This window comes from Delphinapterus leucas, chromosome 5 (assembly GCF_059928025.1).
Source record: "Delphinapterus leucas isolate spDelLeu-1000000601 "Yukka" chromosome 5, BTC_Dleu_Yukka2, whole genome shotgun sequence".
Lineage (NCBI taxonomy): Eukaryota > Metazoa > Chordata > Mammalia > Artiodactyla > Monodontidae > Delphinapterus > Delphinapterus leucas.
This window is the reverse complement of record NC_143133.1, coordinates 111,482,677-111,506,715: the sequence shown is the minus strand read 5'-3', so window position 1 is coordinate 111,506,715 and position 24,039 is coordinate 111,482,677. Positions and strand designations below refer to the sequence as shown.

Here is a 24,039-nt window from a genome sequence, read left to right as displayed (position 1 = left end):
AAAATTATACCTATAAAGCAAACAGGTAAAGGATGGCAAGAATTTTTAATTAGCATTTCATTATAATACCAATGTGAAAAGAAAGAGGTCAACTATTAATAAGGGACAGATTTCCCACCACTGGGATTTATTCTGAATTCATTTTAAGACCAGAAAGCTGTGATCTTAAAAATCTCCACTCTGAAAGGGTTAAAAGTTGAAATAACAGTACTTTAAGGATTGGGGCTTTAAGAACAGCTCTTTGTATGTAGAAACCATGTAGTTCCAGACTCTTAATTTGTAATTTTAACTTAGAATCATAATGCCCACTTATTTCATGAATAAATGATTACACACTGGATAGCGTATCTATTTTGGATAAGGATAAAGGCTTAGAGATTTCAATCAAGCATGTGACTTCCTTTTCACTTCTCTTTTTTGATACGTGCACTTCTCAAAATTCCACAAAAGAATACATATCAAAAAAGAAATATACTCACTAAAATTTAAGGTTACTCCAACAAAAGGGTTAATTAGAGAAACAAATTTTCTCAGACTGTTAATAATGGGAATGACACATACTATGTGCCCATAAGTAATTCTCAGGTATCTTTGATCTTCAGCCCCATGCGGTTTCTGTTGCCTACCGTAGCCTGGCCTCTGGGACTCTCTCAGAACCAGACATCTGGCTACTTTGTTGTTTTAGACTAATCTCCTCCCAAGAGAGCTCAAGAAATGACACCAGGCAAGGAGGGTCCTGGCAAGGGAAAAAACATTACAGTATTAGCAGATTTCTTTTCGAGTGGACGAGAGTATCAAAATTGTCTTCAAATTTCTACAGTGGTCTTAGGAGTGCTTCTGTTCTGTGGTTTTACTCCAGCATAATTTAAATAGGATGTATATATTATATCCTTAAGGCCCATCAATCATCTTTAAGAACTCACCGAATGTTAATCATAGAATATTACAATGTGTAGGAGAAAGTTGTGAGGAAAAATACAAATCAGATTAATTCTTCACCCATCTGTTAGGGTTGGGTGATGACTGATAAAACAAAGATTTTAACTGTCAGCTGAAGGGTTACACCAAAACTGTGGGATAATGTCTAAGATTTGCAAATACAGTTGCATGCCTCTCATTACGCCAACCTCCTATCATGTTTCTACTTTTAACTGGGATTTTTTTTGAAAGAATCTTAGCAGCCAATCTACCAGAAAGGTTCGATTAAAGTATACTTCTGTAATGTGCCTCTGAGGAAAGCAAGAGGGTGCAAGAAGTGATGTAAGCTTAAAAAAAAAAAAAAAAAGCCAAACAATTCAGTCAAGGACAAAATGTTATTTTTGAAATGACAAAGATTATCAATATTTTCCCCCCAAGGCAACAAATAATCATCAACATTTTAATTCCTTTTTAGGGATTATTGTTTAATCCCCCAAGTCTATACATTCTGAGAAAAAAAACAATTTACCATTTATTACACAAATAGAATATAAGCCGAGTGAGATAACGGCTTAATCTGTGAACTTCAATATTTTATCCTAAAATCACATTTTATCTATTTGCAATACGTTCAGATAATATATGAGATCAAGTGTTATACTACATATGACATTTATGTTCTTAAACAGGGTGACAGAAAACTCATGAGACTTGCTAAAATACCTGATGCATTCATCTCATACCTGTCAAAAGAAGTCCTTGTTTTGTTTCAATTTTTTTGTAATATTCAAAACACAACTATATAAAGACTTCTACCTTGTAGTGTACTTCATAAGTTAACGATTCTAATATCCTATTTTATCCTAACACTATCTACTCTGTTAACATCCATTATAATTACCACTAGAGACAAAAATTTTCAGAGGATGAACGTAAGAAATTTAACCAATAACAATTTAAGCAATAACAATTCATTTATTATCAAGTAAAGCAAAAGAATTATGTTAGTGTGAAATAAGCCCCTCACAAAAAGACAAATATTGTATGATTCCACTTACATGAGGTTTCTAGAGCAGTCTAATGTATAGAGACAAAAATAAGAAAGTTGGTTGCTGAGGGCTGGGGGCAGGGAGAAATGGAGAGCTATTGTTTAATGGGGATGGAGTTTTATTTCAGGAAGATGAAAAAGTTCTGGGTGGTAATGATTACACAGCAATGTAATTAATGCCAATGAACTGTATACTTAAAAATAATTAAAAAGGTAAATTTTATGTTATGTTTGTATATTTTACAACAATTTTTAAAAGAATTATGTTAGATATATAATAATATGAAAACTCAAAGATAATGAAACTTTGGAGGTCTTTTATTTTGAATGTCTTTCCTTGACCAAAGATACATAAATGAGAAGCATCCGCAATCATGTTTTAATTTATATACTCTTATCACCATCACTCAAGAAATGAAAAAACAAAACAAAAGCCCTAAATCAATTCCAGAGCACATTAGCAGAATAGATTCCAAAACACGTATTTCCAAAATTTCCCCTAGATGTCTAGAGTTTGGGACCTCACATTAGGAATACTGCTGCTAAGTAACAAAACTATTTCTCAATATTAATCTGCATTTCCAGAATTAAAAGAGGTAGAAAATTCAAGACAACCAATGAGATTTTTTTACAATACTGTGAACTATTAAGATATAATGGACCCAGGAATTAATCCGGCTCTCCAAGTGCCTTCCAAATATCATATTATTTTAAATTATATTCAGGGTAGTTCCAGTGCTAAGCTTACTTTATTCTATTCTATTATTTGAAAATTATACAAATATATTTTATATTAATTGTGATTAAGTTTAACTACATACACACACTAAAAAAGAAACTCCAAATAACAGTAGCTTATACAAGAGAGAAATTCACTTCTCTTTCACGTGAAGGAAGTCCAGAGGTAGGCAATCCAGGGCTGGAATGGCAGCTCCACAGACAAAAGGACCCAGAATCCTATTCTTGCTGCTCTGCTATCATTAGCAGGTCAAATCATTAGCATGGCTGAAGTTTTCTCCTCAAGCTCTAGTCATCAAGTCAACATTCCAGTAAGCAGAGAGGAAGGAAAAATGAAGGCTGTACCACCTACTTTTAAAGAGATGTCTTGGATGTTAATATACAATATTTTCACTTACATTTCACTGGCCAGAATTTAGTTACGTGGCCACTAGAACACCAGGAAGTCTAGTAAATACAGTATTTAGGTGGCAGTGTGCCCACCTGAAAGTTTGGGTTCTGCTCTAAAGACGAGGGGAAAAGGAAATTAGAAAGCAACCAGAGGTGTCTGACACGTATATTAACCAGAATACTCACTTAAATACAACTACTATTGTAGGTAAATAAACAAGTCGGAACAAAGGGAAAACAAATTCATTAACTATTACTGGCATCTGAAGAGTATAATTCATATAAAAGAATGAGAATTATCAACAAATCACCATGATGAAAAAAAGAAATTTGAAATTAGTTTTCAATTTGAGAAAATACCAATAATATCTAATTAAAATAATATCCAATTAAAGAGACAGGGAATCAATTCATTTCCTTGCAACACAGTGAATTTCATTTATTTCCTTAAATATGAATAGAGTACTTACTAAATAAATGAATCAGGCAGATTCTCCCAATGAGTTAATATTGTGTGTTGGCTTAGACCGAGTCAACGTAGAGATGAAAACATAACATTAGGTCTGGATTGAAGACAGTGTTTTTCCATCACCCCACCCCCATCCCTTGCCACCACTGAGGAAAAAAATGTTGGAAAAGAAGCAAAAGAGTGAAAATCAGAAAAACCAAACCAATTCCCCTTAAGGCACATCTCCCAGATCAAATGGAGAATTATTTGTACAGAATCATGGAGGAGGGAGTTTAAGAAGATTATATGATTTGACTCTGACTGGAGATTTTAGAGAGTTCCAGTTATAGCCCAAATTCCTCTCATTTGGCTATTGATCTCCGTGCCTTCTGCAACATCCATATAAAGCTGCAATGATTCATTCTGAGAAGGCTCTGGAAGCAGCACTTTAAAGAGTAAGTGGCTGCCAAGGAGAAAGGCCCAAAGGTGCATGACAGTAGCAGCATGACAGCAGCAGCATGACAGTAGCAGCAAGCACAACAGGGTCACACATTCTAAAGGAAGCTTCCTAATATCTTGGTGCTGAGGACGGAATGATTCAGAGTCCCACGGACCCTGAAAACACTTGCTACACACAGAGCTGGTGTGCAGGGCAATCCCCTGTCCCAGGAGACCTTCAAAGACGATCACTGCCGGAGCAGACTGACCGACCCTAACAGCTTTTGGAAGAATATGTAGGGCCAGGAAAGTAGATACTTTTGTCCTTACAAGGCCCAGTTCAGGATTTGGAAACCTGAGTGGATGCCCCACTCTGGGCTGAAAAACACTTACGCCCAGAGCTTCCAAGAGACCACACGATGGCGAGATGACCACAAGGGCAGTGACAACAACAAAGGTGCCAGAGGACCATGCAGGAACCTATTGAAGAGTCTACCTGGGTTAAGACCTAGTTAGTGGAGGAACTAAAATTCACCAGCAAACAGAGGGAGAAACAGTGATGGAAGAAAAAGAGGAGAAGGACAGGAAAGAGAAAGGGAGAAGCTCAGATGATAGAGGCATAGATTTTTAAAATATAAATATAAAAAATGAATAAGCTTTAAAAAATCAAGTAGACTATCATAGCATCCTCTCTTCCCAGGCTTATGAGGCAAAAAGAAGTATGTGAAGCAACTTAGGCAAGTAAGAGAGATAATAAATACTAAATGTTTTTTCAGGTATCATGATAAAACTAGTCTTATCAACCAAGGTGAAAAATACCACATTTAACTTCTAACCCCCAAAGTAATAACACAACATTCAATAAGACATTCAATACTCAACTAGAAACTATAGGCCATTCAGATAAGCTGTCAAGAGAGCGACAATTAATTTATGAACAATCAGCTACATCCAATAGACTTTCCAATCAACAAAATTTTTAAAAGCCAGTCACCTATAGCAATAACGTAATTATATAATGTTTTGTAATTTGCAAAGCATGTACACATTATGTTAATGTAATCATTTAACAAGCTAACACTAAACAATGTGTATCTATTGCTGGGAGATAGTTTATATAACTTAATCTATGGTGTGGATTTAGGGGGAAAAGTGGGTATGTACTTATAGCATTTCTAACATTGAAATTAATTTTTTCTATTTAAATGGCCTTTAAAGAAAAAGCATGTACATGGTATCTTACAGTTTCAGATACTGGAATAACATTTGCTAGAAAGAGATATCTTTGCTGCTGTGTTTCTGGGTGGAACTGGCTTCCTGGTGGTAGAGTTTGGGTCTGTGGTACAAAAACAAATTCAAGACAAAAGGCCTCCCATGTCTGAGGCGTAGAAGGAAACCTCGGCTTTGCTTTTCACCTTTTCATCCTGCAGGGAATGGAAGTTGCTGAGATATACGTGAAAAATCTCCCTGTGATTAGGGCAGTGGTGAGTTTTTCTTTTAACTCTGCAACGGCCGTGAAGCAGGGCACACAGGCTTGACCTCCCTGTGCCACTGACCTACCCACACCACCCAAGCGTTTGGTTATTCCATTCAGATTTGGTACCTATGTGGCACAGCAAAGCAGTAATTCTGCCACTAGCTCACTAAATATAAAGGAAGCAACATTTGCAGTCAAATTGTCAGCCACAATGCAATTGCTTCTTTGGTCAGTCTGCACTCCGGCTCTCCCATGCAGGTCAGGTATGTTGCATTGATCAGGCCACTGGGACAGGATTTGTGAGCAGCACCCCTTCCATCAGACTCATCCATTCTCTTGGATCTTCCAACCAGTGTATTATCTTAACCCTAAGGGGGAGGCCTTTCAAAAAGATACCCTAAGCACTAGGAGAGAATTTGAAAGCCTATCACTTCCAAGAACCAACTTGCCAACCAGGACCTGTGGGCCCAGCTCAAGCTCTAGGGACCTCCCCTGCCCCCTCCTGACTTACTCCACTAGCTCACTCACACGCACCTGCTGTTAACGCTCCCAGTTCTCCCCATTTCATTACCAAACTCTGAAAGCATACGACATTGCATTCTCTTGGGGAGGTGTACTCCACCTCCCCACACCTCAAAATACTAGCTCGGTGCTCTGTAAATTACAAATGCTCGCTAATGTGTTTTAATTTAATTGTACACTGACATTCATCTCTCGGAAAAAATTTCAAGCCATCCACCTTTAATGAGAAGCCAACACAAGATCTAGGTGCTCCTTCTCATGTGACTGATTTCTAGAGTTTTCTGGTTTTGCTGAAGATGTCGCATAATTGGATGAAAGGGTCCTGGAGAAGGAGTCTGTACTTCCCAGCTGTGTGACTTTAGTCACCTCACCTCTAAATCCTAATTTGACCAACTACGAAAATCAGGATAACATAATACCAGTCCTATCTACTTCATATAACTGTTGGGAGGTTAGAAAAAGAAAATACAGGTAAAAGCATTTCATAAGATATGCAAAATGAATTATTTATCACAATAGGAGATGATCTAAAGAAGTACTGGCATATGTTTTAATTCTATATACAGTTGACCCTTGAACAACAAGGGTTTGAACTGCCCATGTCCACGTATATGCAGATTTTTTTTCAGTAGTAAACACTACAGTTTTTACTGTACTACAGTACTAGACAATCAGTGGTTGGTTGAATCCGTGGATGTGTATATGGTGTTGAGTCCATGGATACGCAGGAACCAAGGGTATGGGGTCTGACTATAAATTATACATGGATTTCAACTGTGAGGAGGGTTGGCACCCCTAACCCCTACGCTGTTCAAGGGTCAACTGTATACTGAAATTTCCATACAGAAATCACTATTTATTTTAAATAAGGGAAATAAAGTTTACCTTATCATTCATGCAAAAAAATATATTTTAAGTATCTACTAATGTCTTTAATGTCAAAATCATTTTTCCCACATGAGATATTTACTAGCCTAGTTAATTTAAGAGCATCCAAAATTTACAAGGGAAGAAAATAGACTAAAAGGTCCCATTCAGCTACTAAAATGTCTGTGTATGTTTTTCATCACTTAGTAGGTTTGAAAATGCAAGATCAACCCTATAGAAGTCTTTTATTCCCTTCCAGGCCAGATCAACCATATAAAAGTCTTTCATTCCCTTCCAAGCACTAGGAATCTTGTATTTCCTTCTAGGCATTATGCCAGCCATTTTGGAGGCTGCCACCATGTAAGTGGCTATGCCTGCTGATGCTCAGACAAAGCAGGACAGGTGTGAATGACAGAGAAAAGTAGAAATATTACAAGAGACAGCCAATTATGTATCCTGATTTTTTACAAAACTTTATGATTTTTCTATAAAAGTTTATTTAACATACAACAAAGTAAAACTAGGTATCAGATATTACTTTAATAAGACATTTAAATGAAGACACTGATAGGGCTAGATTTAAAGTCCTTCAAGAATATTAATCTATTCAAATATATTTACTGTGGCCCCAGTACATGCCAAATGCTGCAACAGACACAGAGGACACAACTGTGAATAAGAAATACACATTTCTGTCATCTCATGACGACAGTGAGATACACAGGCATTTACAATACTCTGTGCTATACGTGCCTTGATGGGGTCAGTACCACAGAGCCCTGGTAGAGAGATGGGAAAGCTTCCTCAAGGGAGGCTTGCAGTCAAGTGGGAAAGTCAATACCTATACAACTTCTTAGTGTTTTACCTAACTCCATTTTTTTTTTTTCTAACTACTGGCTTTTTGGTCTACTAGTAGATCAACCCTTATTCTTCTTACCTAAGTAGTTCAGGCACTAAGTCACGTGTAGATGGAGAGCCTTTAGTACCATGGGTCCTATCTACCTCCAGTGTTAACTCAGAGCCTAGTATTGAAGGGGAGACTAGGAGCACAGGCATTGAAAGAGAAGCGCCTGGGTTTACATCCTTGCTCTTCCTCTTTTGCGCTACATAACCCTGCACAAGTTTCTTAATCTCTTTTTGCGTCAGTGTTCTCATCTATAAAATGGAGATAATAATAATAATAGTACCTAGCTCAAAAGGTTGTTAAAAGGCTTAAAGGAGTTAATATATAATATAACGCACTGAGAACAAGGATTGACACATATCGTGAGCTATAAATGCACTGGGATGTTATTATTTTGATGGCAAGACCTTACTGTGAGTGCAGTTATCTCTTGCTGTGTGGGTCAGCAGCTAAATAAATCAATCAACTTAGGGCAGAGGAATTGCCCAAAGTTAAGAGTGCTTCCCGGAATTGTGCGTTGTTGCTGTTCTGTGTCATTCCATTGTCCTGCTGTGCCCTTATTTTCTTTTCCAGGTCAGAAAGTGGGAAAGCGTAGAAAAACGTTAGCAGTTCTTCACATGTCTAAGAGGCTTTGTAAAACCTGAGGTCAAGCTTCTTCCATCCAGTAAAAGGCTCCTTTAATTAAACAAACAAGCTTCTAACTCAATTAACTTCTTTCCTCTTTCTATATTGACAATGAATTTATAACGAACTGCGCCTGAAGTTGTAAAACTTCATCAACCACAGGCAAATTGTTTCTTGAAGTAGGTTCGTTTTTTACCCTCAGAAGTATTTCAAACGCAACTTGAAAATAAAATTTTTTTCAAGAGAGCTACATAATCCTCCAACAAAAATTTCATTTTTGGTTATCCATAAAAAGATAACGATATCAAACCAACAGAATTCATGTGTCTCTTTATAAACTACTTGAGCACAGTAGATCTGTTTTAATTTTAATGCCAGCTTCCATTTTTCATATGAAAATGTGACTATGTATCTCACATTTAACAGCAAGTGTGCAAGCACACAGCAAAATAATTGGTAATTAAAACTATCTGGGAACTGGAAACATCAAACGTTGGAGGAACTAAAAGAATAACGCATGTCAGCAACTCCATTGCATAAATGCAATGAGTGTCCACAATGGCTTATTTTGACAAGGACTTAACATAAACTCAAACAAGAATTAAGGCATATCAGTCCCTGCTGTCCTTGATAAGGAGGGCCACAAAAGTTGAAAAGCATTTTTCACAGGCTAACTCATTATGCACTTAAAAAAAAGATTAGTATGTATAAATATATAAATACACTTTGCCTCATATAGTTTCTCAGACTGGTTTTCAGAATTAAAGTACCACGGTCTCACTATTTGAAAAACTATACCATTGTCAAACATGAACTTAATGTAACTGTAATAAGACTGGAAGTTTGTAATAACACTGTCACTGAGTCCAGATCTAAAGGACTGTTTAATGAGAAACACTATGGAGCATAAACTCTGAAAACTTCCCATAAATAAGCGCTCTTAATGGGATCTAAAATGTACGTACATCAATGAGAAAATATGTCTAATCTAGACAGAACATTGTTCAATTCTATCCCACTTTATTCTGGCACAGTAAATACAAAAAGATACTTGAAGGAGAGATTGAGAACATATACTTATGAAAATTACTGCAGTGTTAAGTGACCTCACATTGTTCTGAACAACTCTGCTGGGACCATCGCGTGACTAAGAGTCATACAAAGCTAGAGTCATTCTCTAGCTTCCCCAATCCTTTGCCATTTTTATTATGGATAGTCTAGTACCGCATTAAAGGGATACAAAGAAAAGCAGTTCCTGCCAAGAAAAGTCAAAAATTGATTAAAGAGCCCAATACATGCAAAAGTATCTGATTAAGGGTACAAAAACAGTCTCTCCTGTGGAAGGAAAAAAAAGATTAATATTTCTGCCCGGGCATCTGCAAGGCTTCTTACGAGGGAAATGATTATTTGAGCTGGGCCTCTGACTGATGGGCAGGACTTCCACCAGCAGATACTGGAAGATGAGGAGGTCTCTATTATAGAGCAGACTGGTCAAGTGAACTGATCCCAAGCAGCAGAAGACTTTCTCAGAAACACAAAGTTCTCACACTGGTCTGAGGGCCAACACCAAAGGAACTGTCTGCAAGTAACAGGAGGCCAGGAATCTCCTTGAGAATAGACCAAAGGCTAGAAATTCTGTCCAGAGGATCAGGGGAGCTGACTCAGGAGGAAATACAGGTGGCACGTTTCCACTACAGTTTAGGGTTGTGTTTTTCAAACTGTAGTTCCCAAAACCAATTAGTAAATTGGCATTTATTTTACAGAATGAAAGAAAGTGAAGTAAAAGGAAGGGAAGGAAAGGAGAAAGGTGGAGGAGGAGGGGGAAGGGAAGAAGACAAGAGAGGAGAGGAGAGAGTGAATTACACATAGAGTACCTTTTCAGTTTCTAGCTGTGGATTGTGTTTTTTTTTTAAAAATGGAAATCACTCATTTAAAGGGCCCTTCAGGTCTAATCCTGGCACTTGATTAGAACGCAGCTCAGTCTCACTCAATATATTCAGACCATTAGTTTGGGTCTAAGTGTTCTTGGTCATGAATAATTGACTTAAAAAATCTTCCTGCACTAAGCAAGATGTTCTCATTAGATACTTAGAAGACACAGTCTGATGTCTTCATAAAGCAAGTAAAGTTTAAAAGAGTCATTTCCAAAGTTCATAGCAATGCAGTAAAGATTATGCTTGTTTCCTTTAGACTGACAGATGCTAAGCATCTTCATATGAAAGATACATGGATAATGTAATGCTCTGTTACGAAGCGGATAATCTCATAGGGAGAAGAAATTGAGAAAGCATAAAGATCTACAATTAACACAATAAAGTAGATCATATTTCACCAAGAAGTAAACAGCTTAAAATGACAGATTACCTCCTCTCATTTATATAAGTCCTTATATATTTTTTCCCAAAGTATATTCATCTAAAACAACCCTGCCTACATACAACTGATTAAAAAGCTGAAAAAGAGAATACCCAAGATCACAGAGCTAGTTAGTGATGGGGCCAAGAGAAGAAACTAAGTCTTCTCAGGTTTAATTTATTAGTACTACCATAATTCCATGGTTTAATAAATTATTGAGAATAAGTCTCCTTTTTCAATAGTAACAACTTTATAAACACATACAAATATATATGTAACTAGCATGTAGTCAATGCACAGATAAGCCAAAGAACCTAAAAAAGGTGCTTGCCCAGAATTTGGAAATGAAGGTATAAATAATCAAATTCTCTATAACGAGATACAGCAAATGTGAACATTAATCAAATAAGATTAACTAAGAAAAAAGTGATGAGTGTGCTGTTGTTTAGACTAGTGTTTCCTCAAAATCACTAATGGACCCAGGGTACCTCCCTAAAAAAGGAAGTTTGATTATTAAAATGTAACTAATAGAAATAAACCAAATTATTGAAAAATGTTTTATGTTAGTCATAATATATGCAGACAATCTGACATTGAAAAAGAATTAGATAACAAATGTCCAATGTTTACGAAGAATTGTTCAAAGGACACATGGTACCTGATTGTTTCTGTGGTCTGTTTGTTTGTTAGTTACAATGGAACCCGGGGTGGTTTTCCAGGCCTTACAGTTTAGAGGAAACATCCTGCAGGTCTGTTCAGTCCTCTTTATCTGGTTCTAAATTCCCAAAGCAATCTTTCCATAAGTAACTTGACTTCCTGTGCCCTTTAGTTCCCAGAGGGGGTAATCTCAGATATCTGACATGAATATTCCATGTTATGGTAAGAAATATTTATACAAAAATGTTGAGGATCTATAATAAAAAGTAATAAACCGGGATTACCCAGTTTGTTAAATTTATTTAGACACCTGCCATCTTGTAAACTTATTTAAACACCAACCTTCTTATATTGCAATTTACTGTTTATGCTTTATATCACTTACTCAACTGAAAATTCTATGAAGGTACGATATATAGGAAGCTATAGTAAGTACTCAACATATATTTTTGAATGAATGAATGAACAGAGTAAATGAATAGACTTAGATCAAACTTTGAGGAAGCAATGATAATGACTCAGAAAACTAGGTGATTTCATCAGTGACAAACCTCTACAATGAGGATAACGCTGATGCTTGCTTGATACGTGCCCTCACAATTTATAAGTACTTCTGCATATGATTTCATGAGATCCTTGTAAGCAATTTTATGAAATAAGGATGCAAAGACTATTGATCCTCAGATGAGAAAACCAAGGCTCAGAAAGGTCCAGGGCTTACCTGGTGACCACTCAGACCACTAGGTGAGTGATGGCAAAAGCAGGAATCAAACACCTGCTTGGATTTCCTGGCAAGTGTATCCTTTGCTAAAAGGTCAGGTGGCCTAGCAGCTCAGGTGTGATGCTGCACCCAGCATGTTAAGCTGGTGTTGTTTAAATACTTCTCACCCAAGATCAGGACTTGTCCTTATGTCTGAGGCAGAGTTGGACCCAAAGGTGGGGGTCAAATGACTTCAGCTGTAGAAAGAAGGGCTCGGAAACAGGAATCTGGCGATGCTGAACAAGGTGTTTTCAAGATCAAGTCCCTGCAAGACACTCCCATTCAGATGGGAAAGGAGCCAGGTAAGAAGAAAAGGAGTGATGAGAAACATAGGAAGAGAATTAGGAGAGAAGAGGGTCAGAGAAGCAAAAGGAAGTTGGAAGCAAGTAGGCGTGGTGTCACAGGTTGAAGTCAGGTCATGAAGGATGAGAACGGGACACTGGATTTGGTGAACAGACATCACTGCCGGCCACAGAGAGGACCCATTTGGTTGGAGTGGTAGAAACAGAAGACAATTTGAGAGGCTTTAAGGGGTTAAATGAGAGAATTCTAAGTTACACACAAAAATCTTGGGAAATCTAGGTATGTTTCAAGCCAGTTTTATAGCAGCTTCAAACAAACCCAGTCAACTCTTTTGAGGGCTCCTAAGAATGCTAACCCAATCCAGATAATGAGACTAAAGTTAAAAGGTAGAAATGGAAGACTAGTAGGGATATGGAATTTCTTGCTGCTATTACTTCCTTTCTTTCATCTGTCAAAGAGGAAAAACTGGAGCTTCCCTGGTGGCGCAGTGGTTGAGAGTCTGCCTGCTGATGCAGGGGACACGGGTTCGTGCCCCAGTCCGGGAAGATCCCACATGCCGCGGGGCAGCTGGGCCCGTGAGCCATGGCCGCTGAGCCTGTGCGTCCGGAGCCTGTGCTCCGCAACAGGAGAGGCCACAACAATGAGAGGCCCGCGCGTACCACTAAAAAAAAAAAAAAAAAAAAAAAAGAGGAAAAACTGTTACCATTTTTCTGAGAGCACAGGAGGCTGGAGGGTAGAAAGTACACATAGGCCAGCTTGCAAGAGGGCTCAACACTGACAGGCTTTTCAGGCTGTACAAGATTGCTCCAGGAGGCCAGTTAACTCCCACTGCAAGCAAAAGCAGTGACCAAGCCCATTTAACAGGAGAGAAATGCAAGGTACACAAAAGTCCAGTGATGGCTGAAGCTGAGACAGTGACTGACAGATCAGATTTCCTTCTCACTTCAAGTCCTCTCTCTGCTGATCAGATCTACTCTAAATGCCTTTATAAATGTTTCAGTGAATCTTATCTTCATGCATTGGATTAGCAAGATCAACTCCCCACTGATAATGCAAAATAACCCTGAAATGTTTCATGCCTTGCTGATCAGCCAGAAATTGAACTTTCCGTCTTCATTTGGACTGTGACGATCTTGATCTTTCACCTCTAGCAAAAATCTTCTCATAGCTATAATTTTAAAGTTCGTAATGAGTGCTTCATTTGCTTTCCAAGCAGATAGAACACCTTTTTTAAATACACTCAGACTGCCATGACCTTTGTCAATGACTTAAAGAGTTCACCACATGTAATAATTTTCTTTGCTCGGGAGACATTCTTAAGTTTTCTTTGAAGAGATTTGGGCAATAACTCCATCGATGAAATTAAGCGCATGTGCGCACACACACACATTTTCAACTTGTCACCTTTCTACCATACCTGAAATCAAAACTTTTCCTTAAAATGTACTTGGAATTCTGCATGACTACCAAAGGGTTCTAAAATCCTTCAGCCTGTTAACTAAAACACAATAAAAACGTCAGCTAAATCTGTTTACACTAAAAGCAACACACCATCTTAACTCTAGACTAAGCAAGAGGACAGCTTAATGCCTACAGGAAGCAACCACAGTCCACATCCCCAAATGGAACTTCTGGCTGCCCTACACAGCTGAATGAGACTGAACTCACTTGGGGTACATTTTGGTTTTTTTCTACACTAAGAAAAAAAACAATGATTTTAATGATATGGGCCAATGTAAAGCCATTCTACTCTGTTTTGCCTACTTTTGTGAGGTTTTTAATATGAAATAGAGGTTTTGAATAGTGTAACATGACACTGAATGTAGGCTTCTTGAAGGCAGGCCCCAGATCTTACTCTCCTTTTTTATTCCCTACGGTAAAAGGCAGTGTCTACATAAAGTGGGTGCTAAACTACTGTTGACTAGTACATTCTATTTCTAAAGCTGGATGGTGGGCACAGTGGTGTTTATTATTATGCTTTAAAATGGATATATGTGTGTTTTTTATAGATATGATATTTCATAATTTTTAAAAAGAGGGAGAATCCTGAGGCCTATCCACTACACATTCTAATTCAATAGGTCTAAAGTGGAGATAAGGGATTTTTTTTTTCTAATCACCCCAGGTAACGCAGATGTGGGCGATCTATAGAATTCACTTTGAGAAAAACAACAACAAAAAAATAAATAAACAGACCAACATAAATAACATGCCTGTTATCAGTACACTGCTATTAGTGGTGAAGGTGTTTTACTTTCCTGGTTCAAATCATCAGGCTCAGACTTAAACACAGAGAACATAGTATTTAGCATAAAATATTACCCTCAGATATGCCTGGAAATTCCTTCCTAACTTGCTCTGATTTTCCTCTATTATAATTCTTAATGCTTTTGCTTTCCTTTTCTTTTTTCCTTCAGATATTTGAAGATAGAAATCCTTAATTACATTTCTCTCCTACTTAGTTTATTGCCCAGACTAACAAAATCTTACAAAGTTATACAGCTTCGCAACTTTACTTGGAAATTAAGACCTCATATTTACTTCATATTTTGAGGAAGGGCTTTTAGCTGAATCCTTCCGTATCTCAGTTTGCAAAAAAAGAAATAGAGGTAAAAGGAGACAGTGCATCTTTTCCCAAACCCTACCTCTCTTGCTTTTTCATTAAACAACAGTATAAGTGTCAAATGAAATAAAAATACCTCTATAACAACAACACAAAAACCACATGATACCTTCTCTCCAAACTTAGGGAAATAATTTTCCAGTTTTTTTTTTTTAAGAAACGCCTTTTATAAAAGAAATCCCTGTGGTAGTTACTATAACGCAGAAGTTACTTGAATTTAAGCACAATGATTTTCTTAGCAAATCTCATAAAGTTTAAAACCTATGTAAGGCTTTTGGAAAAAAAATCATGTCTTTTACCACCTAACATTACATTTGGAACAGAACTGTATACAGTTTTAAACAAAAAATATGTGTTTATACTATGTCTCCCATGTTAGAATAAAAAACATTTTGACCTATCTTCTTTTTTATACTTGGCAATGTAATTAGGACAGACACACACACACACACACACACACACACACACACACTACCATTATCGCCACCAATCAAACCATGTCAACATCATACACTACAATCCTGCAGGTTTGAAAAATTGCATTTAAAACACTGGAATGAATAAATAACAATCACAAAAAACCAACCTAACCAAGTTTCCAATACTTAATTGAAAGTAGTTTAAAATTTAAAAGCCACGAAATAAGACTGCCAGTCAGCTATAACCTCAAACAGTCTCACTTTAATACCTAAAGGATATGCTGGCATTCCAGTGTACATGCATTGTTATGCACATACATTGAGTTCCCTCTGCTCCTAAAAATGATTATAAATTTTAATTGGCTCACTGAAACAAAAACAATCTAAGTTATAAAAACAGAAACTGTTTTTTAACTTTAACAAAAAGTAAAAAGGCTATTCTCACCAAAGTACAAGATGTGAGTTTAAGGGATGCAATAACTTTCAATCCATGACAAAAACCTTTCAGTAACCAACAGTTTTATGGAAAAAAGCATTTACAATGAGAGGTATATAAGTAACAGAAAAAAAAAATTCCTTCTAAGTTATACAACAACTTTACAAAATAAAATGAAGAGAATCATTTCAAATGACACTATTGTATCTGCATATGTCCCCAAAATCATTAAATACAAATATGCTACACAGTCGCACATTTTAACATACGAGAGCATATGCTAAACATGTGTACAGGTATTAAAAGATGTATATATAAGTGTTTGAGAGCATAAACTCAATGTCAATAAGTTTAATAACACAAAATCTGGAAAGAAAAAAGTTTTCTTACATGTATAAACACTGCAAAGAATGGTCAGCTGGAAAGAACAGTGTAACATGGAAATGTGCCCCAGTAATTTTCCCCCCATGCTAAAATCCATGTGGGTACATAGCCGCTGTGTGTGAGACAGAGCAGAGAACCACAGTGAAGTAGAATCGAAACCTTCACCTAATGGCTCCTGACACTGCACTCAGCTTTTGGATCTTTTCATTTACATGCACCAAAAAATTTATTTTCTATCCTTAGTTTTTTCCGATATATGATACAAAAGATTAATCTTCCCTTACATTTATTTCAACAAAAGCCTATATTCGGTTACCTTATAACAGTACTTTAGAAAACCATGAAACTTAAAATTATCTAGTATTTTCACCTACAGATCATTTTCTTCCATAATCTGACATAAATATAAAATAGTCTATTCACTGCACATCGGAAGTCATGACCAAAATGGACTTTGAAAGCTTCATTTCTGAAGCTCAATGTTCAATATTTATGAAAAATTGTGTCTTATTCCCCAGGACTTCAAAAACGCTTGACAGGGCTTCCCTGGTGGCACAGTGGTTAAGAATCCACCTGCCAATGCAGGGGACACAGGTTCAAGCCCTAGTGCGGGAAGATCCCACATGCTGCAGAGCAACTAAGTCCCTGTGCCACAACTACTGAGCCTGCACTCTAGAGCCTGCGAGCCACAACTACTGAGCCCGCGTGCCTAGAGCCTGTGCTCCGCAACAAGAGAAGCCACCACAATGAGAAGCCTGCACACCACAACAAAGAGTAGCCCCCGCTCGCTGCAACTAAAGAAAGCCAGCGTGCAGCAACAAAGACCCAACGCAGCCAAAAATAAAAATAAATTAAAAAATTTTTTTAAATGACAATCCTGAAGCTGCACAATATAAACATTTAAAGAACTAGACCAATGATGCTAGAAAGCAAAGGAGATGTTCATAAATTCAGCATTATTAACATGCAACATTAATGTAAATAATTTAAATATCTACTGGGGAATGAACGTGTAGATACAATTTCAAATGTTATATGTTGATGTCAAGAAAATGAGTGAACTTTGAACTTCTGCCAAAAGTCATTTGAGAAAGAAAAGTTTTTTAAGGGAATCACATTAGAAAGAAAGAGATAAATGACACCTTTAAACCAATTACCATTAGTCTCAGATATACCACAGGAGACCCTTTCCTCAAATTCTTTCAAGGCAATAGAAAGATAATCATAGCAGGTGCTAATCCAAGACTCCAATAACTTCTCTACCTCACTAATTATGTGGCAACTGAAAGAATTACTTGGCACACTGAAATGCTGGTCAAATCCAACTATCAGCCAACTCCATTCCTACACCGAGAAGTTAAACGTGGCTTAGAGAAAACACGCATCCATGATGCCTGGCTTCACTTTAAATGCATGGCTTGGTTTCAGCTGGGTCCTTGGTGCTGCCTGGCAATGCTACCATCTTCTCCAGTTGACTCACTCTCCCCATCTACATGGCAATTCCGCATTTTCTCCTCTCATCGCGAACATTAATAGCACTTACCCCCATCACCACTCTGCTGCTGAGAAAAAATGAAAGCCACCAGAAAAAACTCCCAAGTGTACCCCTTCTACCCATCTACGTGGATCTATAGCCAAGCACCCTGCCTTTCCTCTTGTTATTATGAACAAATGGTCCAAGCTCCTACTGAAGCTCGTACAACCCAATACCACTGTCTCCCACTTGATCAAATAAACTACTCCAGCACTCTCTCTTAAATCCACAGCTTGCTCTCTGCTGTACGATTTTCATCGTGATAGAAATACACTGTCTTTTCTGCATTAAAAAAATATATCTTGAGCCCGCGTCCCTCTCTAAACATAGTCCCATTTCTCTATTCCCTTTTATCACAAAGGACCTCATAACAATGGTCTAGACCTCCTCTCTCTAATTCTTCTCTTCCTGTTTTCCTTGAACCCGCTCTACAAGCTTTTGCCCCTACGCTCCAACAAAACCACCCTGGTCAAGGTTACCAGTAACCTCCACATACCTTAATTCAATGGTCAATTCTCGGAATTCATCTTACACAACTCACTTCAGCAGAATTTGATACCGCTCATCATACCCTCCTCCTTCAAACTCCTTCTTCACCTGGCTTCCAGGATACCATGCTCTCTTGTATTTTTCTTCAGTCTCACTAATTATACTCTCTGTTGCCTTTGCTGGTTATTCCTCATTGTCCTGACCTCTTAATGTTGGAGGGTTCCTGGACTCAGTCCTTGAACCTCGCTCTTTTCTATCTATGCTCTCTCCCTAAGGAATCTCATCCTCAATCTTGGCTTTAAATACAATTTATTCACTGATGACTCCCTAATTTATGTCTCCAGGTTTAGGCCACTCCCTCACCTCTCAACCCCTGTAACTCTAATTGCTCACTGACATTTTCGTTTGGATATGTAATAGGCATCTTGACACATCAAAAAAATAAGCTCTTGATCTTTACCATATGGCTGACATTACAAGTGTTCATCAACGTCCAGCTCCCCTCCCCTTCAGGGCACAGGAATGACAACCCATGATAAGACCATATGACTTGTTCTGGCCAATGTAATGTGAGCAGAAGTGCCATATGTCATTTCCAGCCTGGACATGATAAGCCCATTGTGATTCTCCAATCTCTCTCTTTCCGTGTTGTGGCAACTGAAAATGTTTTGTGTTCCATCCAGATGGTGTACTTCAAGACGTGGAGCCAACCAGGCTTCCTTAGTGATGGCAAAGACCTTCCCACTGACCAACATGGAACAGGTACCATTAACAAGAAATAAACTTATATGCTTAACAAGCCATTGAGATTTTGGAGTTCTTAGTTATCACAGTATAGCCTTGCCTACCCAGACTAAATACCCCCCAAAAGCGGCTCTCACGTACTGGTCTTTTCTATCTCAGCAAACTCCATCCTTTTAGCTGCTCAGTCAAAAACCCTGAAGTCATTCTTGACCCCTTTCTTTCTCTCATACCCCACATCCAATTAATCAGCATATCCTGCGCCTTCAAAATACATACAGAACCCAACCACCCTTTACTTCTTCCACTACCACTCTGCTCTTCAAAAGACACTGATAAGAACATGAAAAGACAAACACAAACTGGGAGAAAACACTTTAAAAGCATATAGATAAAATGAAGGGCTTGTATCCAGAATATATAAAACTCTCCAAGCTCATCAATAAGAAAACAAAACACCCAATTTTCTAAAAAACAAAATTTTAATAGACATTTCCCCAAGAAAGGCATGGATAGCAAATAAACACATGGAAAGATAAGAATGCTCACCACTATTAGTCACTGGAAAATGCAAATTAAATTAAAACCACAATGAGATACAACTACATACATATTAGAATGGCTAAAATTAAAAAGAATGACAATACCAAGTATTGATGAGATGTAGAACACAGCAATTCTCATATATTGCTATTTAAAATGTAAAATGATACAACCACTTTGGAAAATATTTTGGCAATTTCTCAAAAGTTAAACATACACTGGTGGTAAAAGAAGAGTGTTTATATATTGACAGATATGGTCCACTCCAGAAGCTGTTTATAGATGACTTATATTTATTGGTGATTCTTCCCTTGGCTGAAAGGTGCTAAAACATACACCTATTAGATGATCCAGCCATTCCACTCCTAAGTATTCTCAAAAGAAAGAAAGTATATGTCCACTTAAAGATTTGTACACAAACGTTCATAGCCCAAAAGTGGAAACTGCCCAAATGTCCATCACCAAGTGAATGGATAGTCAAATTGTGGCATATTCATACAAAATACTACTATTCAGCAATAAAAAGGACTGAATTACTAATACACACAATATAGATGAATCTCAAAATAATTATGCTGAGTAAGAGAAGAAAAGGAAAAAAAAAAGGAGTACACACTGTGTGATTCCGTTACAGTAAGTCCCCTACATACAAACGAGTTCCATTCCAAGAGCGCATTCGTAAGTCCATTTGTTTGTAAGTCCAACAAAGTTAGCCTAGGTACCCAACTAACACAATCAGCTATATAGTACTGTACTGTAATAGGTTTATGATACTTTTCACACAAATAGTACATAAAAAACAAACACAAAAAATGGAAAACATTTTTAATTTACACTACAGTACCTTGAAAAGTACAATAGTACAACAGCTGGCATACAGGGGTTGGCATCGAGTAAACAGGCAAGAAGAGTTACTGACTGGAGGAGGGAGAGGAGGTGGGAAAGGATAGAGCTGTCAGTGATAGGAGATGGAGAGCAAGGTGCAATTTCACTCATGCCTGACATCGATGGAACACACGTTCGCATCTTTGAAAGTTCGCAACTTGAAGGTTCGTATGTAGGGGACTTACTGTATATAAAACTCTAGAAAATGCAAACATCTATAGTAACAGAAAACAGATCAGAGGTTTCCTGGGGAAGACAACAGGAGGGAGGGATTACAAAGCGGTGCAAGGAAACTTTTGAGGGTGATGAACACGTTCACTATCTCAATTGTGTTGATGATTTCCCAATGCATACATATGTCAAAATGCTAAATTGTTTTAATTTGTTCAGTTTATTGTATGTCGATGATACTTCAATTAACTTTTTTGTAAAAGGAATATAGCAGGTACTGAATAAAGTGAATAAAGATGAAAACAGATGCAAAGAAAGCAAAATCCTAAGAACGAATTGCAGTGGGAACATTTATATCCTCCCTCATTCTATAGTATTCTTTTCTGAATGATGAAATATTAGTGGAAAAGGAGGAATAAGCTACTACAAAGCAGAGTCCCTCAGTATAAAGTCGTAGGGTCTTTCAGCCAAGAAAAACCACCTATAAGTAGCTCCCGAAATGGACAACTGCCACCCCAATATACAAGCACTCTTCTTTGGCCACAGTTTCCTAGTAGTTGAATAATTTCTTTGAACTCATCTTAGAAACCTGGCCTAATTTCTCCTTTTTTATATCATCTTCATTTGCCATTAAGCTTATACTGACCCTTTTCCCATGAATTAATTTGCTACAAATTTTTTAAGAACTAAGGAATGGCCATGGCAGGTGTCCTCAGTTGATGAGTCTTGGATGTAAAAGTCCCTTGCCTTGGACTCACTGTCTTCTGTCTCCTCATTTCCCACTGAGGTAGAAAAATCACCATCTCTATTTCATTCACCTCCCTTGCTCTTCTCTTTGAAATCCTAAATTTCATTCATTATTGTCAATTTTAGCATAATCCTAAACATGAATTCACCCACTTCTTTCATAAGCTGCTATGGTTATATGTTTTCTGTGACATGACTCCATCATAGAATAGAATAGAATAAAATAAAATATAAAATAAGAGCATAGCACCCACTTATGTTTAAACAAAGTTAGCCCTGTGACTTACCTCATTTCCACCAACTGCCTTGGTTAAAATCACTGCAGAAGACACAGGGGGAGGCATGCAACCTACTGTCTGCAACCTGAAAAAGAAAAAAATAAGCAACTATAAGTAGGCTTTTGTTTTCAATTATAAATAGTTTTCACTACATTCATTCTAAAATAGCAGAGCTGAGTAAATGAAAATAGGAGAATGTTTACTGATGCACATGCCCTTTTGAGTTTAGACAATTCTATATGAGGCAACGTGGCTTAATAGAAGCTCTCACTCCATTCCACAGACTTGGGTGATTTTATTTTTTAAATTATTTAAGGTCTTATACAATTCAAAAAGCAGTCAGGTTATGGTGAGTGTAGTCACTGAAAGATAACCAAAATGGTTAATCATTTGGCAAGTGTATATAGTCAGAGTTATTTTCAGGTATCTTTTCCTTACATTTTTTATAGGAAGGTTTTTGGCAAAAATAAAACTTTAAAACCTCTTGCAGATTCTTTTCCACATAACAGCAATTCTCAAACTTTCATCTCATAAAAGACATTTTCATGCTGTTGTAATATCATTATAAAAATAGGCATGACACAATCATGTACTTCTTAGATTCAGACCCTATAGTAAATTCTAGTGTCTATTCTAAATTTGGTTTTTATTAAACTATGTGTATACTCCCGAGATCGTGACAAGAATTCTATTCTCTTAGTTTAGAATAGAAAACACATTGCATGACAAGCAAATGAAATTATGAGTAGTAAATCCAAGTATTAAAGATAAAAAACATTCCTCAGCATTCATACAGAATATATATTCTGGGGACAAAGCCCAACTGAAGTGGAAAGTTTATACAAGGAATCAAGGACACAGAGTATCTGACTAATATTTTGAATGTAGGACCACAGGTCATTTTTATTCACTTTTGTAATAATATGTTGTCTAATATTTATGCAATGAATTTATATTGGCTCTGAAGTAAGAAAAAATAAAAAGTTTTCATTAATTTTTGACTGAAAACTTAAGAAAAAACCTTATAGGGAACTTCCAGTTCAATTCACTTTAACATGGTCTTCTTTTAAGGTCTGTTTTCCCAAGTGATGCTGAAGTAGTCTGTCTGATTATGAATTCCCAATCTCTGAGCCTTCCTTGTAATCAATACCATCAACATCACTAATATTACTGAGATTTTACCATCTGTAGTAGATACTGTTCTAGACACTTTACTCATTTATCCCTCACAAGTATTTAAGATAAATACTGTTATTATTCTCATTTTTACAAAAACTGAAGTTAAGACAGGAGTTAAATATATGACCAAACTCACAAAATCACCTATCTTGGGTTAAATTTTTATTCTGTAATCCAGGGCCAAAGCCTTACCAAGGCCACCCCTCCAGGCTCTCTGCCTTCTGGCTTCTCTACCACCAATACAAGGAACAGGTCCTCTCAGGTATTTTCAATCGAACTTTTTCAAACTTTCCCTCTCATCTGGCCTCTTCCCCTCTATGTACAAAGAAGGAGAGTTCTCCGTATCTTAAAAAAAAAAATCTCTAAGATATATACTGAATACATATACTTTCTACAGGTAGGACACTACACAAGGGTATAAAAAAAAGTATAAGACATCATTCCTGCCTTCAAGGAGGCAGAATATTCAACACACAAATGTAGATAACTAACCTCAAAATTAGTACTGTTGCCTCCTCAGGATGTAATAATACTTTTTCCACTGTGGCTCACTGTTGTGCTCTACCTCCAAGACCCCAAAGCTCATTCTCTCTTTACTCCCCTGGAATCTGACTTATGCCCCTTCTAGTAAACGCAGTAACCTTATAAGTAACCAGCAATCTCCCAATCACCAAATCCAACATCCTTTTCCCTGTATTCATTCTCCTTTCCTCCTTGCTTCTCAAAGCACTCTATTCTCTTGGTTGCCATAGCACAGTATCATTCTAATTTATCTCCTGTCTTTTAAACCAGCCCATTCAAGTATTTTCCTGTCTTCTTCTCAATCTTATTTGCAAATCTGAATCTATATGAATACTTACAAATTTCTATTGCTAACCCTAACCTCCATTCCCAAATCCGTAGCTGTCTATGACTGCCACCATAAACAAAACATGTCTAATGTTGAATTTATGTATTTTCTAAGAAATCAATTTTGCCTCTCAATTAACCTATTTCTTCCAATGGGACAGCTTTTTTCCTAATGATCCAGTCTGAAACTTTGGAGTTAAGTGGAGCTCCACTCACTCTTAACAAACCAAACAATCACCACAACCAACTTTCCATTCTTTTCCACGACTATTGTCATCATTCCCCTTCAGATGCTTTTCGCCCAAGTCTGGA

The 24,039-nt window shown here is 37.2% G+C and overlaps 1 protein-coding gene across 4 annotated transcripts in view; it reads right to left on the bottom strand.

Moving 5' to 3' along the window:
* SLC10A7 (solute carrier family 10 member 7) overlaps positions 1-24,039 on the bottom strand; it is a 250,116-nt gene that overhangs the window by 210,118 nt on the left and 15,959 nt on the right. For all 4 annotated transcript variants that reach the window (XM_022599742.3, XM_022599744.3, XM_022599741.3 and 1 more), the window contains exon 4: positions 21,709-21,784. In XM_022599742.3, the coding sequence (XP_022455450.1) occupies positions 21,709-21,784 (76 nt within the window). The remainder of the gene's footprint in view (positions 1-21,708; positions 21,785-24,039) is intronic.